Below are 23825 nucleotides of genomic sequence, written 5' to 3'. Positions count from 1 at the left end.
AGATATTAGAAAAAACTTTTTGACAGTTAGAGTGATCAATGAGTGGAACAGGCTGCCACGAGAAGTGGTGAGTTCTCCTTCAATGGAAGTCTTCAAACAGAGGCTGGACAGACATCTAACTGGGATGATTTAGCGAATCCTGCTTTGAGCAGGGGGTTGGACCAGATGGCCCAGGAGGTCCCTTCCAACTCTACGATTCTATGATTCTATGATTCTATGATTCTTTCACAATGCGGATAGATCTAGGACATATGACATTAGGAAGAGGATTACGTGTGATACTCGTAATGTCATTTACTTTGCTATGTGTCCCTGCGGATTGATCTATGTTGGTTTGACCACGCGTCCCTTTAAGGTTCACGTGAGAGAACATATTCTAGGCATTTTAGCTGCCGCCGACCACAAGGATACATCCTCCCTAAAGACTTTACCAAGGCATTTCTGGCTGTGTCACTCCTGTGATGCCTCCCTTCTCCGTGTCAGAGGCATCGATTGTATTGATGCTTCTCAGCGGGGGGGTAGGACGTCGCAGAGGTTAGCCCAGCTAGAATCCCGTTGGATCTGGACTCTTAATACACTTCACCCTCACGGACTGAATGAATATAATAGTTTTGTCCCATTTTTGTGAGACCGGTTGCCGGCTTCTGAATCATATTATGCTTGGTGAATCTTGTCTTCTATTTTATATTGTTTTTTATTCGTGTTCTTTTTAGATGTGATGTTCCCTTTGATCCCTCTCCTTCGTGGTCACAAATTGTTTTGTGGAGGTCCAATTGTTTGCATCATGACATCGGCGTAGATCAATATCCTGCACTACAAAGTTGGGAGACCGGCTTCAATCAATTTGTGATATAAAAATTATTTGTTTTTTCTGCTTTGTGGGTTTGATCAATCTATAATTATTTTGTAGATTTTGTAAAGCAATGGATGTGTGGGCTGTCTGGGTGTTTTTTCAATAAACATTGTAATCTACATTTCGTAGGCATTCTTGGCCGTCTAGATATATGAAGTGATTTTGTTGTAAATATATCTATGTGTCTTCATGTATTGGTATGACTATTGACTGATATATTCTACTTTTGGTGATATTGTGGTGGGTTGCTTTAATTTTATTAACTATATTATATGGCAATCCACCACTATGAGGATGAAATTTATTATTCTTATTCGCTGTTATTTTGTATCCTTAATTTCCGCCTATGTAGAATGTCTGTGAAGGTTATATTAATAATCCATCACTTTGAGGACTTATTTAGATATTTTTTATCCGGTATTACTATAATGTAAATTTTGTGCCATTATATATGTATTGAAATATGAATATTTTTTTGGCCATGCTACGTTACATCTAATGTACGCTTACGTTTTGTATTTATATTAATGCTATTCCTTATTTTTAATTTTCCCCGTTATTGTTATTGTTTTTCCCTCACTCCTGCCCTTCTTTATCATGGCCGATTATGCTTCTTTGTTCTGCGCACGCGCATTGTTGGTCGTCATGACCTGCGCTCTCCGTCTCCTTATGACGCCGGATGACGTGGGGCCCGCGTGTTTGCGGTGTTCATCGGAGCGGAGGCGTGGTCCTGATTTGATTGACAATAGACGCGTCTGGGGACTTCCTGTTGGCGCGCTATATAAACTGTTACATGGCGCTTTTTGGCCACGCCCCCTGAGGAAGGAGCACAGAGCTCCGAAACGCGCGTCGGGTGACGCTGGCACATCCTCTGCCTTCATCTCCTCTCTGCATTGGCTTTACTAGGTATGTTCATTTATATATATTGAGAGTCAATGGAGTGTTTTTATATGTCAGCATTGATTTGTGCTACTTCATCCATTACTATGATCTATTTACTTATGACATGGGGTTGCCTATGTGTGTGCTCAAACATTATACCTCTTGGCTATGATTTACATTCTATTTGAGATGTCCGCAGCATGTGTCAGCGACTTGGGCTTTTAGCCATTTTTCACAATGTGGTGATTCGTTCCTTCATCTGTATGCTTTTTACAATAAAGAATTTTTTATGGATACTTTATAATAATTCTGGACTTGTGGTCGCTCTTTTTCTGTGTGTTTTGTGTTTCTAATCGCGATTAGTCCATATTTTGGTCCATTATCCCGGCATCATATTTATTTAGCATTGGCTTTATGCATTTATATATTATGATATTGGTGCGTTTGTTGAATTGTTCTTTTATCTGCTTATTAGTCTAGTATATCGTCCAGAGCTTGACTGAAAAGATATTTCCCTTCACTTGGGATAGAACATAGTCTGGTTTTGGACTAGGCATTCCCTGGCCAGCTCTTGAGCCATAAAGCTGTGCTAGCAGATTTGGAAAGATTTGCCAATCTGGCAGCTAACCTGACAGAATTGGCCAAGACGTCAGCCAGGAAGGCTGCTGCTCCCTGCAGTAGTGGTAAGTCCGCCAGGATTTTTTCTCTAGGGGTGTTGTCTCTAAGCTGGTCCTCAGGCTGCTCTAGCCACACCTACATATACCTGGCCGTGCAGGTTGCTGCTATTGCTGGCTTTAATGACCCTGACAATGATTCCCAAGTCTGTTTTAGGAAAACTTTTGCTTTTTTTATCCAAGGGGTCCTTGAGAGCCCCTAGATCTCAAAGGGCAATGTTGATTTTTTTTTTTCTTTAACTGACTTCGTGACCGCCACGTCGATCTTTGGAATCTTTTCCCATATGCCTGCCTCCTCTTCGTCAAAAGGATATCTCCTCTTTGAAGAAGATGGTAGTGGACCTTTCCTATCCAGCCTCTTTCACTCTCTTTTAATGATCGCTTTGACTTTTTTTTAACTGGAAAGGAACGCCTCTTCCTCTGCTCCAGGCCACTGAACACAATGTCCTGGATTGTTCTGGTAGTCTTGAGATCACCTATACCCACAGTGGACCTGATTGCTCTATTGTTCTTTTTCTAACTACGTTTCAGGAACCTTTTCTAGTAAAGGAATACACAGAGAAAGGGGACTTATATTAATACAGTGCACTTTCACATAGATCACTTACCATTCAGCTGATTAGTCTATGGTACTGGAGACGGATGCTGAGCTGGTTTAGAAGAACGTTTCCCCTTGGAGGTGGGTTTGTGACCTGCTTTGCCTTTCAGGCTGGTCCTGCTGCTTGTATGACTTCTGTATGCATCCTTGCCGATGCTGCTGGCGATGCTGCAATGGATCCTTTGTCGACCGCAGTGATGATGGTGGTGGAGGCTGCTGCTGTGGTGGCTGCTGCAGTACATCCATGATCCGGATTGCTGCAGAAAATGCCACCATCTTCGTGGGCATATCCCCTTATATACAGGATGGTACAGGTCCTCCATCTGGTTCCTCCTTCCAGTATTCAAATCCTGCGTGCTGTTTGCAAGGATCCTCAGTAGCCCTGCCCATGCGCAGTTCTGGATGGCCGCTGTAGTTCCCAGTGCGCTATGTCATCGGGAGGCATTGGATATCCATCCTGTGTTTGCACAGACTCGGGTGATCTCTTTCCAGTGCACTCGTCACCAGGGCGTTTTGGCTCCATCCAGCGTCCCCGGCACATGCGCAGACCCAGAAGTGAGTACCGCTGCACTTCGCTGGGTTCTCCTGCAACCCTCAGCGCGCACAGACCTAGGACCTCGTGTCTGACAAAGACATTGCTCCAAGAGGTCTCTGCCTTCACGGTGCTGCACCAACCTCCCAGTCGGTGTTGCCTCACCCGCGGAAAGCATCCCTCGTCCTCGACACCCTCCCAGGTAAGCTGAGTATCGCTTCCTTCTGCAGGTTCCCACAAGGACAGGAAACCAAACTGATGCGGAGGAGAGGTACCACATTTCTATTCAGTAGGATACCGTCTCTCAGGTGCTGCTGTCATGGGAGAAGGGAAAAACTGTTTGTTTTTTTTTTTGTTTTTTTTTCGGTCTCTGTTCCGGTGGAGTCCCATCATTTTAGGCGTCTTTCTCTAGCAACCTTCCACGACAGCATAGGAGGTTGTCTCCACCCCCTAATGGGGGACAGGAAGTACGAGAGGTTAAAAGGTCCCACCCACCTCCCTCTCACCAGTGTCTTTCCTGTCCCCCATGGGGCATGGAGAGGTTCGTTATGCTATGTGGCCGGCTGCTGCAGCGTACCTGGGATCCTAAGCCGGGCAGTGGTGGTCGGTGGCGCTGCCTCCCCTCCTCCAGACTGCTCCCGTCTTCTTAGAAGTCGGAACCGTTCCTGGCCCACCCGCGCTCTCCCAGGGGGAGTAAAGCGGGACAGTGATCCCCGACCGGAGGCCTCCCGCAGCTCTCCAGTCTCTCCTCCTCCTGCTGCGCGCTGTGCGGTGACCCGGAAGTGACGTCACGCGCGGTCACTTCCGGGGTATGTCTGACGACTTCCTATCATGGCGGCCCTCATTCAGCTGACGTCGCGTGGAGCTTGCCAGCACCAGCTGTGCCTGCTCCAGGACCCAGAGAGGAGGAGGGGGAAAAATGAGAAACTGCGCTGAGGGCGGGGTTAACCCCTTATTAACCCGCCGGAAGACGCCGACAGGTAAGACTAAATCCCTTGTCAGCATGGACGGTTCTTCCTGCCCTGCGTCTGCAGAGCCCAGTGCTGCCCCAGCCACAGTGAGTGTTACCTGGGGTGGGTCCTAGTGGTGCAATCCTGGGATAGAGGTCCTCAAAATGCTTCTCCCCTTTTTTTTAGGGAGAAAAGTCTGCCCACAAAAGCACCAATACCACCAGCAAGTCAGCCAAATGTGCCATATGCAGTTCAAAACTTCCCTCAAATTGGGTGAAAAAACTGTGTCAGGCTTGCACGGACAGGGTGGTCAGGGTTCAACACCCGTCACTAATTGACGAAATCCGCAGCCTGGTTACTCATCAGGTCCAGACCTCTTTGGCTGCCCTGTCTCCCCAACCACCTCCTCCTCCGATTGTAGGCTCCCCATCCCCAAAAAAACGGAAAATACAAATTGAGGACTCGGAATCCGAATCAGAGAGGTCATATAATTCAGGCTCCGAGAGTTGGGAACAACTGGGAACTTCTAAATCAGCCGGAACTAGGAGATACCTCCTTTCTACGGAATATGTGGAGGAGCTGGTCAGTGCTGTGCGGGCCTCCATAGGCCTAGAGGACGAACCAGTTACTCAGTCAGCACAGCATGTTCGGAGGATTTGAGGGACCCAGACAAACAGGTTTCCCAGTTCATAAGAGCATAGTAGACATGATCTCTCCGTAATGGGAGTACCCAGAGAAGCGCTACTCAGCCCCGTCGGAGCTCAGGCATAGATTCCCCCTGGAAGGAGAGGAGTTTAATTGGGTCATCCCGAAGGTTGATGTCCAGGTGGCGAGAGTGGTGAAATAAACGGTCCTTCCATTTGATGACGTGTCCCAGCTTAGAGACCCGATGGACCGTAAGGCAGAAAGCCTCCTAAGAAAAGCCTGGGAAACTTCTGCCTTCTCCCTAAAATCAGGAATAGCGTCCACATGTGTCTCTAGGTCTCTCTTCCAATGGATAGAGGAACTAGAGTCATATTTCCCGTGGAACCTCAAGAGGTGACCTCCTTAACTCCCTTCCCATACTACAGAGAGCTACAGGCACCTCTGCCAGAGCCATGGTCCAGTCCAAATCTGCAAGACGGGCCCTTTGGCTTAAAACGTGGAGCGGGGATGTGACTTCTAAAGTTAAACTCTGCTCCTTACCCTTCAAGGGTGAACATGTCTTTGGCCCGGCCTTAGATGAAATTCTTGAAAAGGCCACATAAGAAGAAGGTGCTTCCTGAGCGGAGGACCACAAAAAAGCGGCTTTTTCGAGCCCCCCAGAATCAGCCATCCCAGCCGAGAGGCAAGGGGAAGATGGAGTTATGCTAAGGGGAGAGGCAGGAACATCCTGGTCCCCCAGCAGCAGCAGCAGAAACAGCCACAAGAAAAGCAATGACTCGACCCCGTGGGGGGAAGGCTTTCGAGGTTTATTCACTTTTGGCAGATGATTTCCAAGAGCCCCTGGGTCCTCAGCGTGATCAGGGAGGGCCTGCTGCTAGAACTCGAATCCTTCCCTCCGCGGGGTATGAGTTACCTCCCTACCACCTCGGGAGTCCCCAGCACTAAAAACTGGCATCCAGCTCCTGCTCCAACCAATCGCCATCTCTCCGGTCCCGCTGGGGGAACGGGGAGGAGGGCATTATTCCAGACTGTTCCTAGTGAGAAAACCCACAGGAGAGGCAAGAATAATAATAAATCTGAAGGGCCTCAACCGACACATCGTATATCACAGATTCAAGATGGAGTCGGTGAAGACCGCCATTCCTCTGATAGGGCCGTCTCACTTCATGGCAACCATAGACTTAAAGGATGCCTATTTTCACATCCCCATACATCCTTCTCACAGGAAGTATCTGAGGTTTGCGATCCGCCAGGGTACAGAAGTCAGGCACTATCAGTACAATGTGCTTCCCTTTGGAATATCCTCTGCCCCTCGAGTATTTTCCAAGGTTATGGCAGAAGCTGTGTCCCACATCAGAGGGCAGGGCATATGCATTGTGCCCTACCTGGACGACCTGCTGATAATAGGAGCCTCCTACCAGATCCTGGAAAGACAGGTGACTCAAACCCTGAGTATTCTTCAATCATTGGGGTGGATCCTGAATATAAAAGTCACAGATCCAGCCCTCCCAGGAGATAAAATTCTTAGGAGTCCTCCTAGATTCAAGACAACAAATGACCTTCCTCCCAGAGGAACATCAGAGGTCCATAATATCAAGGATCTCAGCTTTCAGGGAACAAAGGTCCCCAACCCTCAGGTCAGCCATGTCTATACTAGGGTCAATGACCTCCTGCATCCAGTCAGTGCCTTGGGCACAGGCCCACTCCAGAATACTCCAGTCCCACATCTTGCGGAGCTGTAATGGGGATCATACCTGCCTGAACAAGAGAGTCCAGACCCCAGGAAAGGTGAAAGCTTCACTAGCATGGTGGATGGACCGCAAGAATCTGTGCAAGGGAATCAACTGGTCCCAGATTCCCCTGGTCACGGTAACATCAGATGCCAGCAAAAAAGGCTGGGGAGCTGTGGTGTCCCGACAACCATTCCAGGGGTTGTGGAGCCAGAAAATGAGTGCAAAATCCTCAAACTTCAGGGAGCTGAAGGCCGTGGAGGAAGCTCTTCTCGCAGCAAGACACCTAGTCCAGGGCCATCATATCAGAGTCTATTCGGACAATGTAGCAACAGTGGCCCATCTCAGACACCAGGGCGGCACGAGATCCAGCAGCCTAGAGGGCCTTTCTGGTCGAATATTTTGCTGGGCTGAAAGACACCTCCGTTCTCTAACGGCAGTCCACCTAAAGGGTACCTCCAACCTTCAAGCAGATTTCTTGAGCAGAAAATGCATCCAGCCTGTAGAGTGGAGCCTAAACTTCTAGGGAGCAGATTTGTAAGGCAGCAACCTGGTCCTCCTTACATACTTTCACTAAACATTACAGGTTGGACCTTGTGTCCAACAGGGATCTAGTCTTTGGCCGAAAAGTTCTTCAGGCCGTTGTCCCCCACCCCAGTGCAGTATAGGTTGTTATGCCTCCTATGCTGTCGTGGAAGGTTGCTAGAGAAAATAGAATTAGACTTACCGGTAATTCGGTTTCTAGAAACCTTTCACGACACCACTATTTCCCTCCCTGCATTCTTGGACAAAATTCTGAGAATCTTAAGGTAACCGGTGCTATGGTAATCAGTTATAAGTCACTGGTGAGAGGGAGGTGGGTGGGACCTTTTAACCTCTCTTACTTCCTGTCCCCCATTAGGGCGTGGAGACAACTTCCTATGCTGTCGTGGAAGGTTTCTAGAAACCGAATTACCGGTAAGTCTAATTCTATTTTTTAGCGAACAAGTTTGATCGACCACGCCTAAGGGTACCGTTACACCTAGCGATGCACCAGCGATCCCGACTAGCGATATGACGCGGTCAGGATCGCTGGTACATCGCTAGGTGGTCACTAGTGAGCTGCCAAACAGGCACATCTCACCAGCGACATCGCTGGGGACGGGGATCGCTACTTACCTGTCAGACGCTGCGATCCTGCGTCCTCCCGCCCGGCTCCACGCGTCGCTCGTCGGCACCACAGGAAGCCCAGCAGCTTCTCGCGCGATCAGCGATAACCAGCGGGGGAGCCGATCGGAGGTAAGTATCAGACACCGCGATATCGCAAGCAATATCGCTGCAACGTCACAAAATCGGTGACTTTACAGCGATATTGCTAGCGATATCGCAGTGTGTAACGGGGGCTTAAAAAGATGGACACCACCGAAACAGATGCCAAACAGACTTCAAAGTGCCTCCATCTGCCTCATTATGGAGGATGGCACCATTGGGGGTTTTGTCTGAATAGCATTTTTGTGGGATTTACACGGAAACCCCAACAAGTGCTCAGCGTAAAACGCAAGAATGTGATCCAGCTTTATTCTGGAAGCATCAAAAAATGTTATGTACCTCCAAAATGTTACCAATAAAAAACCCTAATATATCCCGCACAAAATCATCCCCCACTCAGGTCCATCATTAGTCACTAGAAATATCAGGGTTCCCTTGTTACTTACTGGTAGAACAAAGACTCTGGAAAAGCGAGATGGCTCCCCCTCCCTCAAATGAAATCCAGTGAATTCTGCGGTTTCAAATACAAATGCCCTCCTCCTTCTGAACCGCACGGTGCCTAAACCACAGAAGCACAAAATGTGCACAATGTATGGGGACGCTAAAATAAATGGGATCTCTACACTGTATGGGTTCCATTTTTAACCAAAATATGATTGATACATATATGTATCTGTGTCATACAAGGCTCAAGCACACAACACAGCGAATCAGAAAAGGAAAACTACTTAAACAAAAAATCCATAGATAACAAAGATCAATTCCATATAACAAGCTTAATTTTATTTAGTAAAGACACCAATAGACAGGACTATTTTAAAATACAGATGACAGGACATAAAAAAACAAAACAGAAAACATAATAAAACCAAGGGGAGCAGGTCAGCACATACAGCATTAAATGTAATCAATGTATACCATATGTAAAGATTGGAGAATTTTACCCCGTAATGTGAACAATAAATGCTATGCAATTTAAGCAGTATAAAGTGCAGTGCAAAAAATATATATATTTTTTGGGGATAGTCACCTAAATGTTGTCATATGAGCAACATTGCAATCAAGTAAAGTGCATAGAGCGGTGTATTTGAAGTTATATCTCCATGAGAGTAAAAAATAAATTAGTACTAACCGGAGTTCATGCTACATGTGCTGGCGCTGCCACCCAACACTCCAGCGTGCGTTTTTTTTATCATGTCCTGTCATCTGTATTTTAACCCCTTAATGACCGTCAGTACGTCTTTTTACTGACCTGAGATTTGAGAATATCATCCACATACAGGTGACAATCCAAAAGGTGTTATCTGTACATTATAACTGACAATTTGCGGTATCAGTCACGATCAGTATCGGCACCGCCCATATCCGTTTATCCCCTTAGATGCTGCTGTCAATAGTGACTACATCATATAAATGGTTAGCAAAGTGTGGGGGATTTCTATTTATCCCCTTCAGGACCCTGAGGTGATGATTATGTGGTCCTGATGTTTGTCATTGCAATTCACGGCCAAATAATGGCCTTAGAGTCTCCCGGCTATAGAGACCCGTTCAGAAGTTAGCGACATTTCCATGGTAAAAATACACTTTTCGCTAGCAACCTTCCACGACAGCATAGGGGTTGTCTCCACGCCCTAATGGGGGACAGGAAGCACGAGAGGTTAAAAGGTCCCTCTCACCAGTGTCTTTCCTGTCCCCCATGGGGCATGGAGAGGTCTGGTATGCTGTATGGCCGGCTCCTGCAGCGTACCTGGAGATCCAAAAGCCGGGCAGTGGTGGTCGGTGGCGCTGCCTCCCCTCCTCCGTTCTGCTCCCGTCTTCCTGTGAATTTGAGACCACTCCTGGCCCTCCCGCGCTCCCCTATGGGGGGTAAAGCGGGCCAGTGATCCCTGACCGGAGGCCTCCTGTAGCTCTCCGGTCTCTCCTCCTCCCCCTGCGTGCAGTGCGATACCTGGAAGTGACGTCACACGCGGGTCACTTCCGGGGTATGTGGAGGACGCGCTGTCATGGCGGCCCCCATCCTGTTGCCGGCGCGTGGAGCTCGCCAGCGCTTGCTGTGCCTGCTCCGGGACCCAGGGAGGAGGAGGGGGAAACAAATGACTGCGCTGAGGGCGGAGTTAACCTGTTATTAACCCGCTGGAAGACGCCGACAGGTAAGACGCAGAATCCCCTGTTAGCATGGACGGGTCTTCCTGCCCTGCGTCTGCAGAGCCCAGCGCTGCCCCAGCCACAGTGAGTGTACCTGGGGGTGGGTCCTAGTGGTGTGATTCGGGATAGAGGTCCTCAAAATACTTCTCCCCCTTTTCTTATAGGGAGAAAATTTTGCCCATAAAAGCACCAATACTTCCAGCAAATCAGCCAAATGTGCTATATGCAGTACAAAGCTCCATTCAAACTGGGAGAAAAAGCTATGTCAAGCTTGCACGCATAAAGTAGTCAGGGCTGAGCACCCATCATTAATTGAGATCCGTAGCTTGGTCACTGATCAGGTTCAGGCCTCTTTAGCCGCCCTGCCCCCCCCTCCACCACCTCCGCCCACTCCGATTATGGGCTCACCACCCTCGAAAAAATGGAGAGTTCAGGTAAAGGATTCAGAGTCTGAATCTGAAAGATCATACAATTCAGGCTCCGAAAATTGGGAGCAACCAGGAACCTCAAAGTCGGCCGACACTAGAAAGTACCTCCTGTCCACGGAATATGTGGAGGAGTTGATCAGCGCAGTACGTGCCACTATGGGCCTAGAGGAGGAACCAGTCACACAGACAGCACAGGATCGCATGTTTGGGGGATATGAAGGACCCAAACGTCCAGGCTTTCCAGTTCATAAGAGTATAGCAGATATGATCTCCCAGGAATGGGAGTACCCGGAGAAACGCTACTCAGCCCCTTCAGAGCTTCGACATAGACTGCCCTTGGAGGGAGAGGAGTTTAAATGGGACATCCCGAAAGTTGATGTCCAGGTGGCATGGGTGGTAAAAAAGACAGTTCTGCCGTTTGATGATGCGTCCCAGCTTTGAGACCCGATGGACCGTAAAGTTGAAAGCCTCCTGATGAAAACATGGGAAACCTCTGCCTTTACTTTAAAGTCAGGAATTGCATCCACTTGTGTGTCTAGGTCTCTCTTCCAATGGATTGAGGAACTAGAGAGCCATATTTCTCGTGGTACCTCGAGAAATGACCTCCTTAACTCCCTCCCTATCTTGCAAAGAGCCACTGGCTTCCTTGTGGATGCTTCAATGGAGATGATCCATACCTCTGCCGGAGCCATGGTACAGGCAAATTCTGCCAGACGTGCCCTCTGGCTTAAAATGTGGAGTGGGGATGTTACATCTAAGGTCAAACTCTGCTCTTTACCTTTCAAAGGTGAACATGTCTTTGGCCCTGCCTTAGACGAAATTCTGGAGAAGGCCTCAGATAAAAAGAAGGTACTTCCAGAGCAGAGAACCACAAAAATGCATCTTTTTCGAGCCCCCCAGAATAAGTCATCCCAGCTGCGAGGGAAGGGGAAGATGGAGCTATGCTAAAGGGAGAGGCAGGAACATCCTGGTTCCCCAGCAGCAACAGCCCCTGGAAAAACAATGACTCGATCCCGGTGGGGGGAAGGCTTTCAAGGTTCTTTTTCGCTTGGCAGTTGATTTCCAGCAGCCCCTGGGTCCTCAATGTGATCGGAGAGGGCCTACTGCTGGAACTCAAATCCTACCATCTCGGGGGGAGATTCCGGCTCTAAATTCGGGCATTCAGCTTCTTCTGCAGTCAAATGCCATCTCTCGGGTTCCTGTGGAGGAACAGGGAAGGGGGCATAATTCCAGATTATTCCTGGTAAGAAAGCCCACAGGGGAGGTGAGAATAATAATAAATCTGAAAGGCCTCAACCGACACGTTGCATACCACAAATTCAAGATGGAGTCGGTAAAGACCGCCATTCCTCTGATAGGGCCGTCTTACTTTATGGCAACTATAGATCTGAAGGATGCATATTTCCACATCCCCATCCATCCTTCCCACAGAAAATATCTGAGGTTTGCGATCCAGCAAGGTCCAGAAATAAGGCACTTTCAGTACAATGTGCTTCCCTTTGGGATATCATCTGCCCCTCGAGTATTCTCCAAGATCATGACGGAGGCTGTCCCCCACATCAGAAGCCAGGGCATATGTATTGTACCCTACATGGATGACCTACTGGTAATAGGAGCCTCCTACAAAACCCTGGAACACCAGGTGGCTCAGACTCTGGATATCCTCCAGTCATTAGAGTGGATCCCAAACATAAAAAAATCACAAATCCAACCTTCCCAGGTGGTGAAATTCTTAGGAATCCTGTTAGATTCAAAGAATCAAATGTTCTTCCTCCCGGAGGAACATCAGAGATCCATAATATCAAGGGTCTCAAAGTTCAGGGAACAGAGGTCCCCTACCCTCGGGTCAGCCATGTCCATCCTAGGGTCAATGACCTCCTGCATCCAGTCGGTACCTTGGGCGCAGGCCCATTCCAGAAAGCTCCAGTCCCATATCTTAAGTAACTGGAACTGGGGTCACACCTCCCTGAACAAAAGGGTCCAGACCCCAGGGGCAGTGAAGGCCTCGCTAGCATGGTGGATGGACCACAAAAACCTGTGCAAGGGAATCAACTGGTCCCAGACCCCCTTAGTCACGGTAACAACAGATGCCAGCAAAAAAGGCTGGGGAGCTGTAGTGTCTCGACACCCATTCCAGGGGTTATGGAGCCAGAAAGTGAGCGCAGGTTCCTCAAACTTCAGGGAACTGAAAGCTGTGGAGGGGGCTCTACTAGCAGCAAAACACCTAGTCCAGGGCCATCATATCAGAGTCTACTCGGACAACATCACAACTGTGGCCCATCTCAGGCACCAGGGCGGCACAAGATCCAGCAACTTGGAGAGCCTCTCAAGCCGAATATTTTGCTGGGCCGAAAAACATCTCAGTTCCCTGACAGCAATCCATCTAAGGGGTACCGCCAATCTTCAGGCAGATTTCCTAAGCAGAAAACGGATCCAGCCTGGCGAGAGGACCATAAACAAAAGAATCTTTCAGAAACTAGTCAACAGGTGGGGCCTCCCGGAGGTGGACCTACTAGCCTCAGGAGAAAATACCCAGCTGAGAAACTACTTCTCCCTGAATCCCAAAGACAGATCCCTGGGATGCTTTCGCCCACAGATGGAGGTTCCATCTAGCATATGCCTTCCCGCCAGTTCCAATTCTTGCTGCAACCCTGAGAAAGATCCGGGAGGATCAAACTCCAACCATCCTAGTAGCTCCACTATGGCCAAAGAGGAGCTGGTACTTTCTAATCACAGAGCTACAGGTAGACCGGCCATTTACCCTACCCATGGAGGACGACCTTCTCTTGCAAGGCCCTCTGCATCACCCGAACCTCAGGGGAATGAAGTTAGCGGCCTGGCTACTGAAGCCCAGATCCTGAGGACCAGTGGGCTTTCAGAGGAGGTAATAAAAACCCTCCAGAAATCTCGGAAACCGCTTACCATTGCTATATATTATAAAATATGGAAAAAGTTCTCCTCATGGTGTCTGCCAGATCTGTCCGACCCAGAGAACCACAACATTTCCCGTATCCTGGATTTCTTACAGAGGGGGCTGGAACTTGGTCTAAAACCTAGCACACTGAAAGTACAGGTATAGGCGTTAGGTTCTATGTTCGACTGTGACTTGGCCAACCACAGGTGGATAAGAAGATTCATGATATCAGCAGTTAGGCTACATCCAAAGAAACTAGTTGCTGTTCCTCCATGGGACTTGAATGTGGTACTTACGGGACTCACTCAATCACCCTTCGAGCCCTTCTCATCCTGTACTTCTCAACACCTCACCTATAAAATGGCTTTTCTTATAGCAATAACTTCAGCAAGGCGGGTGGGAGAACTCCAAGCTCTCTCAATCAGGGAACCCTACCTAACCATCAGAGACGATTCCATAGTCCTCTCCCTTGATCCGTCTTTTCTGCCGAAGGTTGTGTCCGACTTCCATAGATCTCAAAATATAGTTCTTCCTTCATTCTGCCAAAACCCAGCAAACTCCAAAGAGGAGGTGTTTCATACGCTGGATGTAAGACGTATAATTCAAACCCTATAGAGTCGACCACAACTTATTTATCCATACCTCTGGTCCAAACAGAGGAAAGAAGGTGGCAAGGAACACCATTGCCAATTGGATTAAAAAGGCTATCTCTGAAGCATACCTGGCACAAAACATCACTCCCCCTGCAGGGATCAAAGCGCATTCAACACGATCTACCTCTACTTCATGGGCTGAGAGGGCAGGCGCATCTTCAGAGCAGATTTGTAAGGCAGCAACCTGGTCCTCCTTACATACCTTTACTAAACACTATAGATTAGACCTTGTGTCCAACAGGGATTTAGTCTTTGGCCGAAAAGTTCTTAAGGCCGTTGTCCCCTAACCCCCCCCCCCCCCTTCCCGTGCAGTTTAGGTTGTTATGCCTCCTATGTTGTCGTGGAAAGTTGCTAGAGAAAATAGAATTAGACTTACCGGTAATTTGGTTTTACGACACCACTATTTCCCTCCCTGCATTCTGTGAAAAATTCTGAGAATCTTAAGGTAACCGGTGCTATGGTAATCAGTTATAAGTCACTGGTGAGAGGGAGGTGGGAGGGACCTTTTTAACCTCTCGTGCTTCCTGTCCCCCATTAGGGCGTGGAGACAACATCCTATGCTGTCGTGGAAGGTTTCTAGAAACCGAATTACCTGTAAGTCTAATTCTGTTTTCCATTACGTCCCTCAGGACTACCTCCATGTTGCTGCCGTCCTTGACCTATAGCTGTACAGGATCACAGAGAGGTTAAAAGGCCCCTCCCACCTCCAGCCTCCAGTGTTTTTCCTTTCCCAACAGGGGACGGTTGTATGGGTGTGTGCACACGCTGCGGATTCTGCTGCGTATCCGCAGTGAATTTGGCCCTACGGATCCGCAGCAGTTTCTTTTGCGTTGTACAGTACCTTTATTTTCTATGCAAAATGAAAACCGCAGTGCAGATGCTGCGGAATTTTCCGCACGGATTTGCTGTGGTTTCAAAACCGCAGAAAGAATTGACACATCAATTCTTTCTGCGGATTCCGCTGCGGTTTGCCATCTGCTCCATTGTAGAGATGATAAACCGCAGGGCAAAACCGCACATAAACCGCAGGTCTTCTGACCTGCGGATTTACCTGCGGATTTTACGAAATCCGTGCAGACAAATCCGCAGAGCATTCCGCAGCGTGTGCACACACCCTATGAGAGGTTGCTCCTAGAGTGAAGATAGCCTGTGGACGTTTTACAGCTTTCCCTTCCCCCTGGCAGGCGGTCTGTGATTGATTCCTCTCTGGGTAGAGGTCCCTCAGCCATCAATCAGACGGTCTCAGGGATCGGGGGTCTTGGCCTTCCCTTCCCCCTGTCAAGCCGACCGTGGCCGACACCTCTCAGAGAGGTTACTCGACCAACAGCCAGCCTGCGCAATGGGCTCAGGGGGATCGTGCGGCGCGTCCAATCCTTCCCCCGGGGCTGAAACTTCCTGGTGGGGAGTCCCTCAGCCACAGAGACCAGTCGAGCGAGCCGCTTCCTCCCGATGGGGGGCTCTCGGCTCTGATGCCGGCCGGCAAAACACCGCTACTTCCGGAAGTCATGCGCCTCCAGTGACGTCAGAGTGGGACGCCGGGACATAAGGTTGGCGTGCGTTCCACGGCAGAAGGAGACAGGCAACAGGCTAGTTTCCTGGATCTTGTGGGGCACAGGAGAGGAAATCATTGGCAGTAATGCAACATTCCTGACCGGATGCCGCTTCCCTCCATGGTAGGCTCTCGGCGTTACCAACTCCACCTGTTTTTCTAGCAGATATGGAGCCAGCACAGGTGAGTGCACGTTGGAATGTTGTGTTGATGGCCTAGGCCTCTGGGCTGATGCGTGCCTGTGCCAAAGCCGGGCCTAGAACCTCTTGTGCTGAGATGTGTTTTCACATATAAGCAGCTAGACCTTGGACCTCTAGGCTATAGTAAGACCATATGTCCAAGCTACATCTCATGTGACCTCAGTTAGTTTCAGGCTATGTCTGTACAGAGCCTTATGGCTTGGCATATGGTGGTAATGCAGCACATGATCTCCATGAAGATTGCCCTCCAGCTGCGGCTCATTAATTAGATCCTTCAGGTGGAGCCGGTCTGACAATTGAGATGTAGTATTCAGAGTGGAGGTTTATCCGGATCTCTGATTGCTCTCCTGGATGTAACTGGGCCTGGTCTCTTGTTTGGTACCTTCAAGCTTGGCCGTAGTCTGTGCATCATATGATGCATGGAGGCACTATGATGCCATATTACGTCATACTGCCTCTGTGCATCATACTGCCTCTGTGCGTCATACGGCTTCATGGTGCTTCGTGCCTCAAGGTGTTATTTGTGTGTCATAGTATCTTGGGCGTTGTGGCTTTTGGCTGTGGGCCTCTGGTTTAGACCTTCTGACTTGTGCCTTGTTGCGTGGCTGCATCTTGTATGGTCGGCCTACCACTTCACATTTTGCATCGGGCCCCAACTCGGCCATAGAGTCCTTGTGTTTCTGGACCCAGATTCAGCTTCTGTTGCTTCATTCTTTGCAACTGGGCTTAGCCAGAAAAACAGCTATGCTTGAATTGGCCTAGTAACTTAGCATTTCTTCTGTTTGGAAAAGAACTCTCAACTGAGTTACTGCCTTGAGTGCTAAAGGCAAGTCTCTTTCATAGTTATCGTAGCTTTTAAAGGGAGGCATACGTCTTTGGGGTTCATCCTATAAATGGACAATCTACTGTTCTGGGTGCAGGAAATCCCACGAGGTGGAAGAAAAGAATCCTTCCCTACTCCACATAGGGCAGTAGGACTAGTTTCTTTGATCAACACCCGGAAGACAGATTCTTGTCCCATTAATCTGTTGTATTATGTTTACCAGGCACGGCACCACTGCCTTTTGTACCTTGTGGCGAATCGGCAGCACTGCGTCATGTGGCAGAGGATCCCATACGCACTGCTCTTACAGCAGTCAGGGCTCCTAAGGTAAAAGAAGCTGTATCCAGGACTCTTATAGTTGAGAACCCATAGTACTTCTGCCCCGCAGTAGACAATCTCCTCTGTGATGGAAGGAAACCTACTTCCCTCTAGTTATAGTGTGGTTCCTCCAACCATGGCAGTCTGGGGTATAAATATCTCTGAGAAGATTGCCTTTTAGGATATGATATATAAATAAGTTGACACATTTACAATGTCTGGGCTAATGCCTTGTATAGAGGCAGTTTCAATAATACACCGTGTGCAGAATTATTAGACAAGTTGTATTTGAGAGGACTCTTTTTATTATTGAATAGCAACTATGTTCTCAATCAACTGAAAAGACTCATAGATATCAGAGCTTAATACTTTTGGAAGTTGGAGTGGGTTTTTTTTAGACTTGGCTATCTTAGGAGGATATCTGTTTGTGCAGGTAACTATTACAGTGCAGAATTATTAGGCAACTTAATAAAAACCAAACATATACTCACTTGTTTATTTTCACCATGTAAACCAATAGAGCAACACAACATTTAGAAATAAACATTTCTGACATTCAAAAACAAAACAAAAAAAAATTAATGACCAATATAGCCACCTTTCTTTACGATGACACTCAAAAGCCTTCCATCCATAGATTCTGTCAGTTGCTTGATCTGTTTACGATCAACATTGCGTGCTGCAGCCACCACAGCCTCCCAGACACTGTTCGGAGAGGTGTAATGTTTTCACTCCCTGTAGATCTCACATTTTATGAGGGACCATCGGTTCTCTATGAGGTTAAGATCAGGTGAACAAGGGGGCCATGTCATTATTTTTTCTTCTTTTAGACCTTTACTGGCCAGCTACACTGTGGAGTTTTTGGATGCATGTGATGGAGCATTGTCATGCATGAAAATCATGTTTTTCTTGAACAATACCGACTTCTTCCTGTACCACTGCTTGAAGAAGGTGTCTTCCAGAAACTGCCAGTAGGTCTAGGAGTTGAACTTCACTCCATCCTCAACCTGAAAAGGTCTCTCAAGTTCATCTTTGATACCAGCCCATACCAGTACCCCACTTCCACCTTGCTGGTGTCGGAGTGGAGCTCCATGCCCTTTCCTGATACAGCCTTGGGCCCATCCATCTGGCCAATCAAGAGTCGCTCTCATTTCTTCAGTCCATAAAACCTTAGAAAAATCAGTCTTAAGATATTTTTTGGCCCAGTCTTGATGTTTTATCTTGTGTTTCTTGTTGAAAGGTGGTCATTTTTCAGCTTTCTTTAGCTTGGCCATGTCCCTGAGTATGGCACACCTTGAGCTTTTTGATGCTCCAGTAACATTGCAGCTCTGAAATATGGCAAAACTGGTGTCAAATGGCATCTTGGCAGCTTCACGCTTGATTTTCCTCAATTCATGGGCAGTTATTTTGCACCTTTTTTTATCAACACGCCTCTTGCGACCCTGTTGGATATTTGCCATGAAATGCTTGATTGTTCGGTGATCACGCTTCAAAAGTTTGGTAATTTCAAGACTGCTGCATCCCTCTGCAAGACATATCTCACAATTTTTGACTTTTTTGAGTCCGTCAAATCTTTCTTCGGACCCATTTTGCCATAGGAAAGGAAGTTGCCTAATTAAGCACACCTTATATAGGGTGTTGATGTCATTAGACCACACCCCTCCTCATTACAGAGATGCAAATCACCTGATTTACATAATTGGCAGTTGTTTTTCAAGCCTATACAGCTTGGAGTAGGACGACATGTATAAAAAGGATGATGTGATCAAAATACTCATTTGCCTAATTATTCTGCACCCAGTGTATCTTGTGTCAAAGGATTTTTATCAACAACCTCCCTCCCCCACCTCTTTCATTGGTTCCAAAGTCCAGTCTCCCGGTGTCTAACATCAGTAAAACAGGAGGGAAGATCCACATTTCCCTTTCAACGCTTCTAAGGAGAAGCCCGATCGTAGTGGCAGGAGATATTACCTGCCAGATGGAGTATTTCCTTAGTTTCCATAATATCCAACCCTTACTGGGAGTTTAGACATCTAAGGATTCGGAATAGACATGATCTGGATGAGTAGGGTACATACGTCCCAGTGCTCCGCCATTTTCCTTGTACTAACTGTTATTGCTTTGATCTTCCAGCAGTCCATGGTCTCTGTCCTGCAGGTCTCCTTGTATGGTAAGCGGGTCTATAACCAAGGTTTAATCTGAGCCCAGGAGGACCGTCGAAGGAACAGTCCGGTGTTATAAGCACATGCAGCCGATTACTGGTCTGTACAGTCCTCATTGTATTATGGTTGTGGTTATCACTATACTTTTGCTGGGCAATAAGGTTTTATAAATCTATTCTGTGACTGCAGTGTTTATAAGTATCACAATAACTGTAGTTCACTGTGGCTCATAATTGGTATTGGGGTACAAAGGGTGTGTTTCACTCTGTTTCTGCGGCATATCTTGTTTACCACATTCATACTGGAATTGGCCATTATAGACATGTATTAGACACTCACTACGGTGATTTATCTTTTGTGGATCTCTTTTGATATCTTTATTTCTTTTGATCTTTCATATCATTTCTGTATCTAATCTGGTTCTTGCCTGGGACTTAGGTCCTTGAGCTTCTGTACCCACCCTGGGATCTTTACTTTGGTATCCTCCATGGTGCTGTCTGGAAGGACGTAATGGAAAAAGGGAATTAGACCTACCGGTAATTCTGTTTCCAGGTAGTCCCTCAGGACTTACATTTCCATCCATCCTTCTGTGGTACTTTGAAAAAACACGAGGGTGGAGGTGGGAGGGGCCTTTTAACCTCTCTGTGATCCTGTCCCGCTATAGGTCAAGGAAGGACTACCTCCATGGTGCTGTCCTGAAGGACTACCTGGAGACAGAATTACCGGTAGGTCTATTTTTTATTCCTGTCATTTCACTTTGCATTAATTCCTGAAAATCACCTGAAGGGTTAATGAACTACCTGCAAAGTGACATGACGGGAATAAAAAAAGGGAATTTGACCTACCAGTTATTCTGTTACCACATAGTGACATTGGTCAGATTTTAAAAAAATTGGCTCGGTCACTAAGGGGTTAAAATAGTCCTGTCCCTATTTGTGTCTTTAGAAAATAAAATTAAGTTTGTTATATGGAATTGTCCTTTATCTATTGATTTTTTTTTTTTTTTTTTTTTTTTTTTTTTTTTTTGCTCAAGTAGTTTTCTTTTTCTGATTCACTGTATGGGTACCAGACTGTCATACTTGCAAGTCTCCAGAATAAAGCATAGTGTAGATGTTACAAAATAGTCATTGCGGCAGTAAATTAATTGCTTGAGAGGTGTAATTTCTACAGTGGGGTCACCTTTGGGGTTTTTCTGCTGTTCTGACACCTTTAGGGCAAATTTCGCCCCTAAAACTATTCTTGCAGCAAATACAAAAAATACATTTTTACCATTAAAATGTCATATTTCCACATCTCAATGTTTTAAAATACTGTGAGGCACCTATAGGTTCACATTACTCACTATGCCCCTAGATGGATTCCTTAGTCAGTAAAGTCTCCAATATGGAGTCGCCTGAGGGGTGTTGTGCTTTTCTGGCACCTCAGGGACTTGACTAATGGAGCCCATAATCTATTCAAAGTCTGCATTCTAAAAGCCAAGTAGCACTCCTTCCCATCCAATCCCCGTGATGTGCTCAAACAGTAGTGTACAACCACATATGGGGTACCATCACATTCAGGAGGAATGGCATACAAAATCTATTCCAGACAAATAGCACTTTTTTCTTTCTTAGCCCTGCCATGTGCCCAAACGGAAGTTCTTGAATACATATAGGGTGTCGTCACTTTCGGAAGAAATTGTGTAACAAATTGAGGTCTGTTTTCTCCTATTATCCATTGTGAAAATTACAAACTTGGGGCTAAACGAACATTTTTGTGGGAAAAAAAAAAATTGAAAATTCAATGTGATGACCTAATGTTATCAAATTCTGTGTAGTACCTGTGGGTTCAAAATGCTCACTATACCCCCGGATAAAATCCTTGAGGGGGGTATGGTTTACAGAATGGGGTAACTTTTTTTTCACTGTTTAGGCTCATCAGTGGCTCTCCAAACGTGACATGATGCGTGTGGCACTGCTGCGGTGTTATGGAAGCCCAGGTTGGTTTCATAGCAGCCTTCAGCTCATCTGTATTGTTGGGTCTGGTGTTTCTCATCTTCCTCTTGAGAATATCCCATAAATTCTCTATGGGGTTAAGGTCAGGCGAGTTTGCTGGCCAATCAAGCACAGTGATACTGTTTTTAAATCCGGTGTCGGTACTTTTGGCAGTGTGGACAGGTGCCAAGTCCTGCTGAAGAATGAAATTTCCATCTCCAAAAAGCTTGTCGGCAGAGGGAAGCTTGAAGTGCTCTAAAATTTCCTGGCAGACGGCTGTGCTGACTTTGATCTTGATAAAACACTGTGGACCTACACCAGCAGTTGACATGGTTCTCCAAACCACCACTGATAGTGGAAACTTCACATTAGACCTCAAGCAGCTTGGATTGTGTGCCTCTCCACTCTTCCTTCAGACTCTGGGACCTTGATTTCCAAATGAAATGCAAAATTACTTTAATCTGAAAGCAAGTCTTGGACCACTGAGCAGCAGTCCAGTTGTTTTTCACCTTTGTTTTGGGCACTGGAGGAGGCGGATCTGACGAGTAGCGCAGTGAATCCTTCATAAAATGGGGATGACCACAGAAGAGGGGCTTATGTCCAAAGCTCCCCATAATGGAGGATCTGAAAGGACTTTGCAGCAGTAGTCGTCACCACCAGTGCCTGATCTCCAGCGCGGGCGCACTAAGGGAAGCAGCAGCTCAAGTGGCAGGCGTGGCAACCGTCCCGGTCAGAGGAGTTGAAGTTCACAGGACACTTCGGTATCCAGAAGGGATGTCGTATGTACCCCTGATCAGCCTCCGAATCTGGTACCTTTATATGACAGTGGGTGGTAAATGATCTAAAAGAATATCACATTTTGTTAATAAGGGCCATTTCGTGGTTAAATCAATAGGGGCCTAGGAAGGCTAGCGCCCAAAAGACCAAAGAATGTGCCCTTTGTAGAACCCGCTGGTAGTCCATTGGCAGAAAAGTCTCTGCTCAGACTGTATCCTAAAAACTATGAAACCCCTGACTTTGCCGCAAACCTTAGGTCTGTGATCCAGATTGAGGTGGAAGGTTCCTTAAAGACCCTGTTAAAAAAGGGGAACAAAGCCGCTCAGGAGATCGTCATGGAATCTGAGGCCTCTTCCTTGAGTAACTATAGTGAATTCTGGAGAGTAACTATAGTGAATTCCCGTCCTCGTCCTCCTTCTCATCGGACAGTGATATAGGTGGCTGATCGTGCTTTCCGGCTGAGGACACAGAGGATATAATGTTTGGGGGCCTAGAGGAAAGGAAGCACACCTTTCCAGTTAATTCCAGGATACGAGATCTCGTAAAGAGTGGAAGAAACTGGAAAGATCTGGTAGCTTACCCTCATTCTCAAAGAGGAGAAAGACTCTGGATGAAATCCCTAAAATCAACAGGGTAGTGGCGAAATTCTCCAAGCGGTCGACCCTGCCCTTTGATGATTCCGGCTCACTTAGGGCCCCGTCACACATAGCGATCTCGCTAGCGAGATCGCTGCTGAGTCACAAGTTTTGTGACGCAACAGTGATCTCACCAGCGAGATCTCTTTGTGTAACACCTGTCAGCGACCGGCCCCCCTGCCGGTATCGCTGATCGCTGTTGGAAAGCCCTGGACATTTCTTTGATCGCTGGTCTCCCGCTGGCCAGCACCTATCACTGCGTGTGACAGGCGGGAGACCAGCGATCAGCTGCTAACTAAGGTACACATCGGGTTTCTAAGAGACGCACGTCCCTTAGAAACCTGATGTGTACCTTAGTTACCAGCTCCCTGCATCAGCGCGCTGGTAAGTAAAGTATACAGCGACGCTGCGCGCGGCGTCGCTGGTGCTGATCGCTGGTGAAGCTGTCTGACAGCTCACCAGCGATCATGTAGCGACTCACCAGCGATCCTGACACGTTGATATCGTTGTCGGTATCGCTGTTGAGTCGCTGTGTGTGATGGGGCCCTTAGAGACCCATTGAGTATAAAATCTGATGGGTTCCTGAGGCACACCTGGGAGGCAGCCGTGGGGGTTCTGAAATCTGCAATACCTGGAACTTGTACTGCCCCCGCTCCCTTATGATCTGGATGCAACAAATGGAGGAGCGGCTTAGGAACAAGACCCCAAGAGATGAAATCTTAGACAATATGCCTCTTTCAAGGAGCAGTGGTCTTTCTGGCAGACACTTCTGAAGACTGTGAGGTTGTTGGCTAGGTATGCGAGCCTATCCAATGTGGCCAACGGGCCTTATGGTTGAAAGGGTGTCTAGGAGACTTGCTTTCAAAAAATAGACTCTGCTCCATCCCATGTGACGACCAGTTTCTCTTTGGGCAGAAATTGGAAGACATTTTGGAGGAAGTGGATGACAAAAAGGGATTCCCTCATTTTCCTGCGGAGGATAGGAAGCCTTCCTTTCAGTGGAGGAAGTTTAATAGGGGACGTCCTCCGAGAAAAAGAGGTGGGAGTTCAAGGGTAGAAAGGAATCCGGATATATGTACAGAGGACCCTCTACATCTTCCAAAAAGCCTTCCCAATGATGTCAGGTCAGGAGTAGG

The 23825-nt window shown here is 47.4% G+C and overlaps 1 protein-coding gene across 3 annotated transcripts in view; it reads left to right on the top strand.

Annotated features, from left to right (window-relative positions):
• ILRUN (inflammation and lipid regulator with UBA-like and NBR1-like domains) overlaps positions 1–23825 on the top strand; it is a 291746-nt gene that overhangs the window by 28110 nt on the left and 239811 nt on the right. Inside the window, exon 2 of one of the 3 annotated variants that reach the window (XM_073575632.1) lies at positions 714–15876. The exons of the other annotated variants lie outside the window; for them this stretch is intronic. Within the exon in view, the coding sequence (XP_073431733.1) occupies positions 12010–13764 (1755 nt within the window). The 5' untranslated portion in view covers positions 714–12009 and the 3' untranslated portion in view covers positions 13765–15876. Of the gene's footprint in view, positions 1–713; positions 15877–23825 lie in introns of those variants that run through there. 3 annotated transcript variants of the gene reach the window in all.

Source organism: Dendrobates tinctorius, unplaced genomic scaffold (assembly GCF_039654945.1).
Source record: "Dendrobates tinctorius isolate UK_male_01 unplaced genomic scaffold, ASM3965494v1 ptg000045l, whole genome shotgun sequence".
NCBI classification, from domain to species: Eukaryota; Metazoa; Chordata; class Amphibia; order Anura; family Dendrobatidae; genus Dendrobates; species Dendrobates tinctorius.
This window is presented reverse-complemented; position numbering and strand designations above follow the sequence as displayed.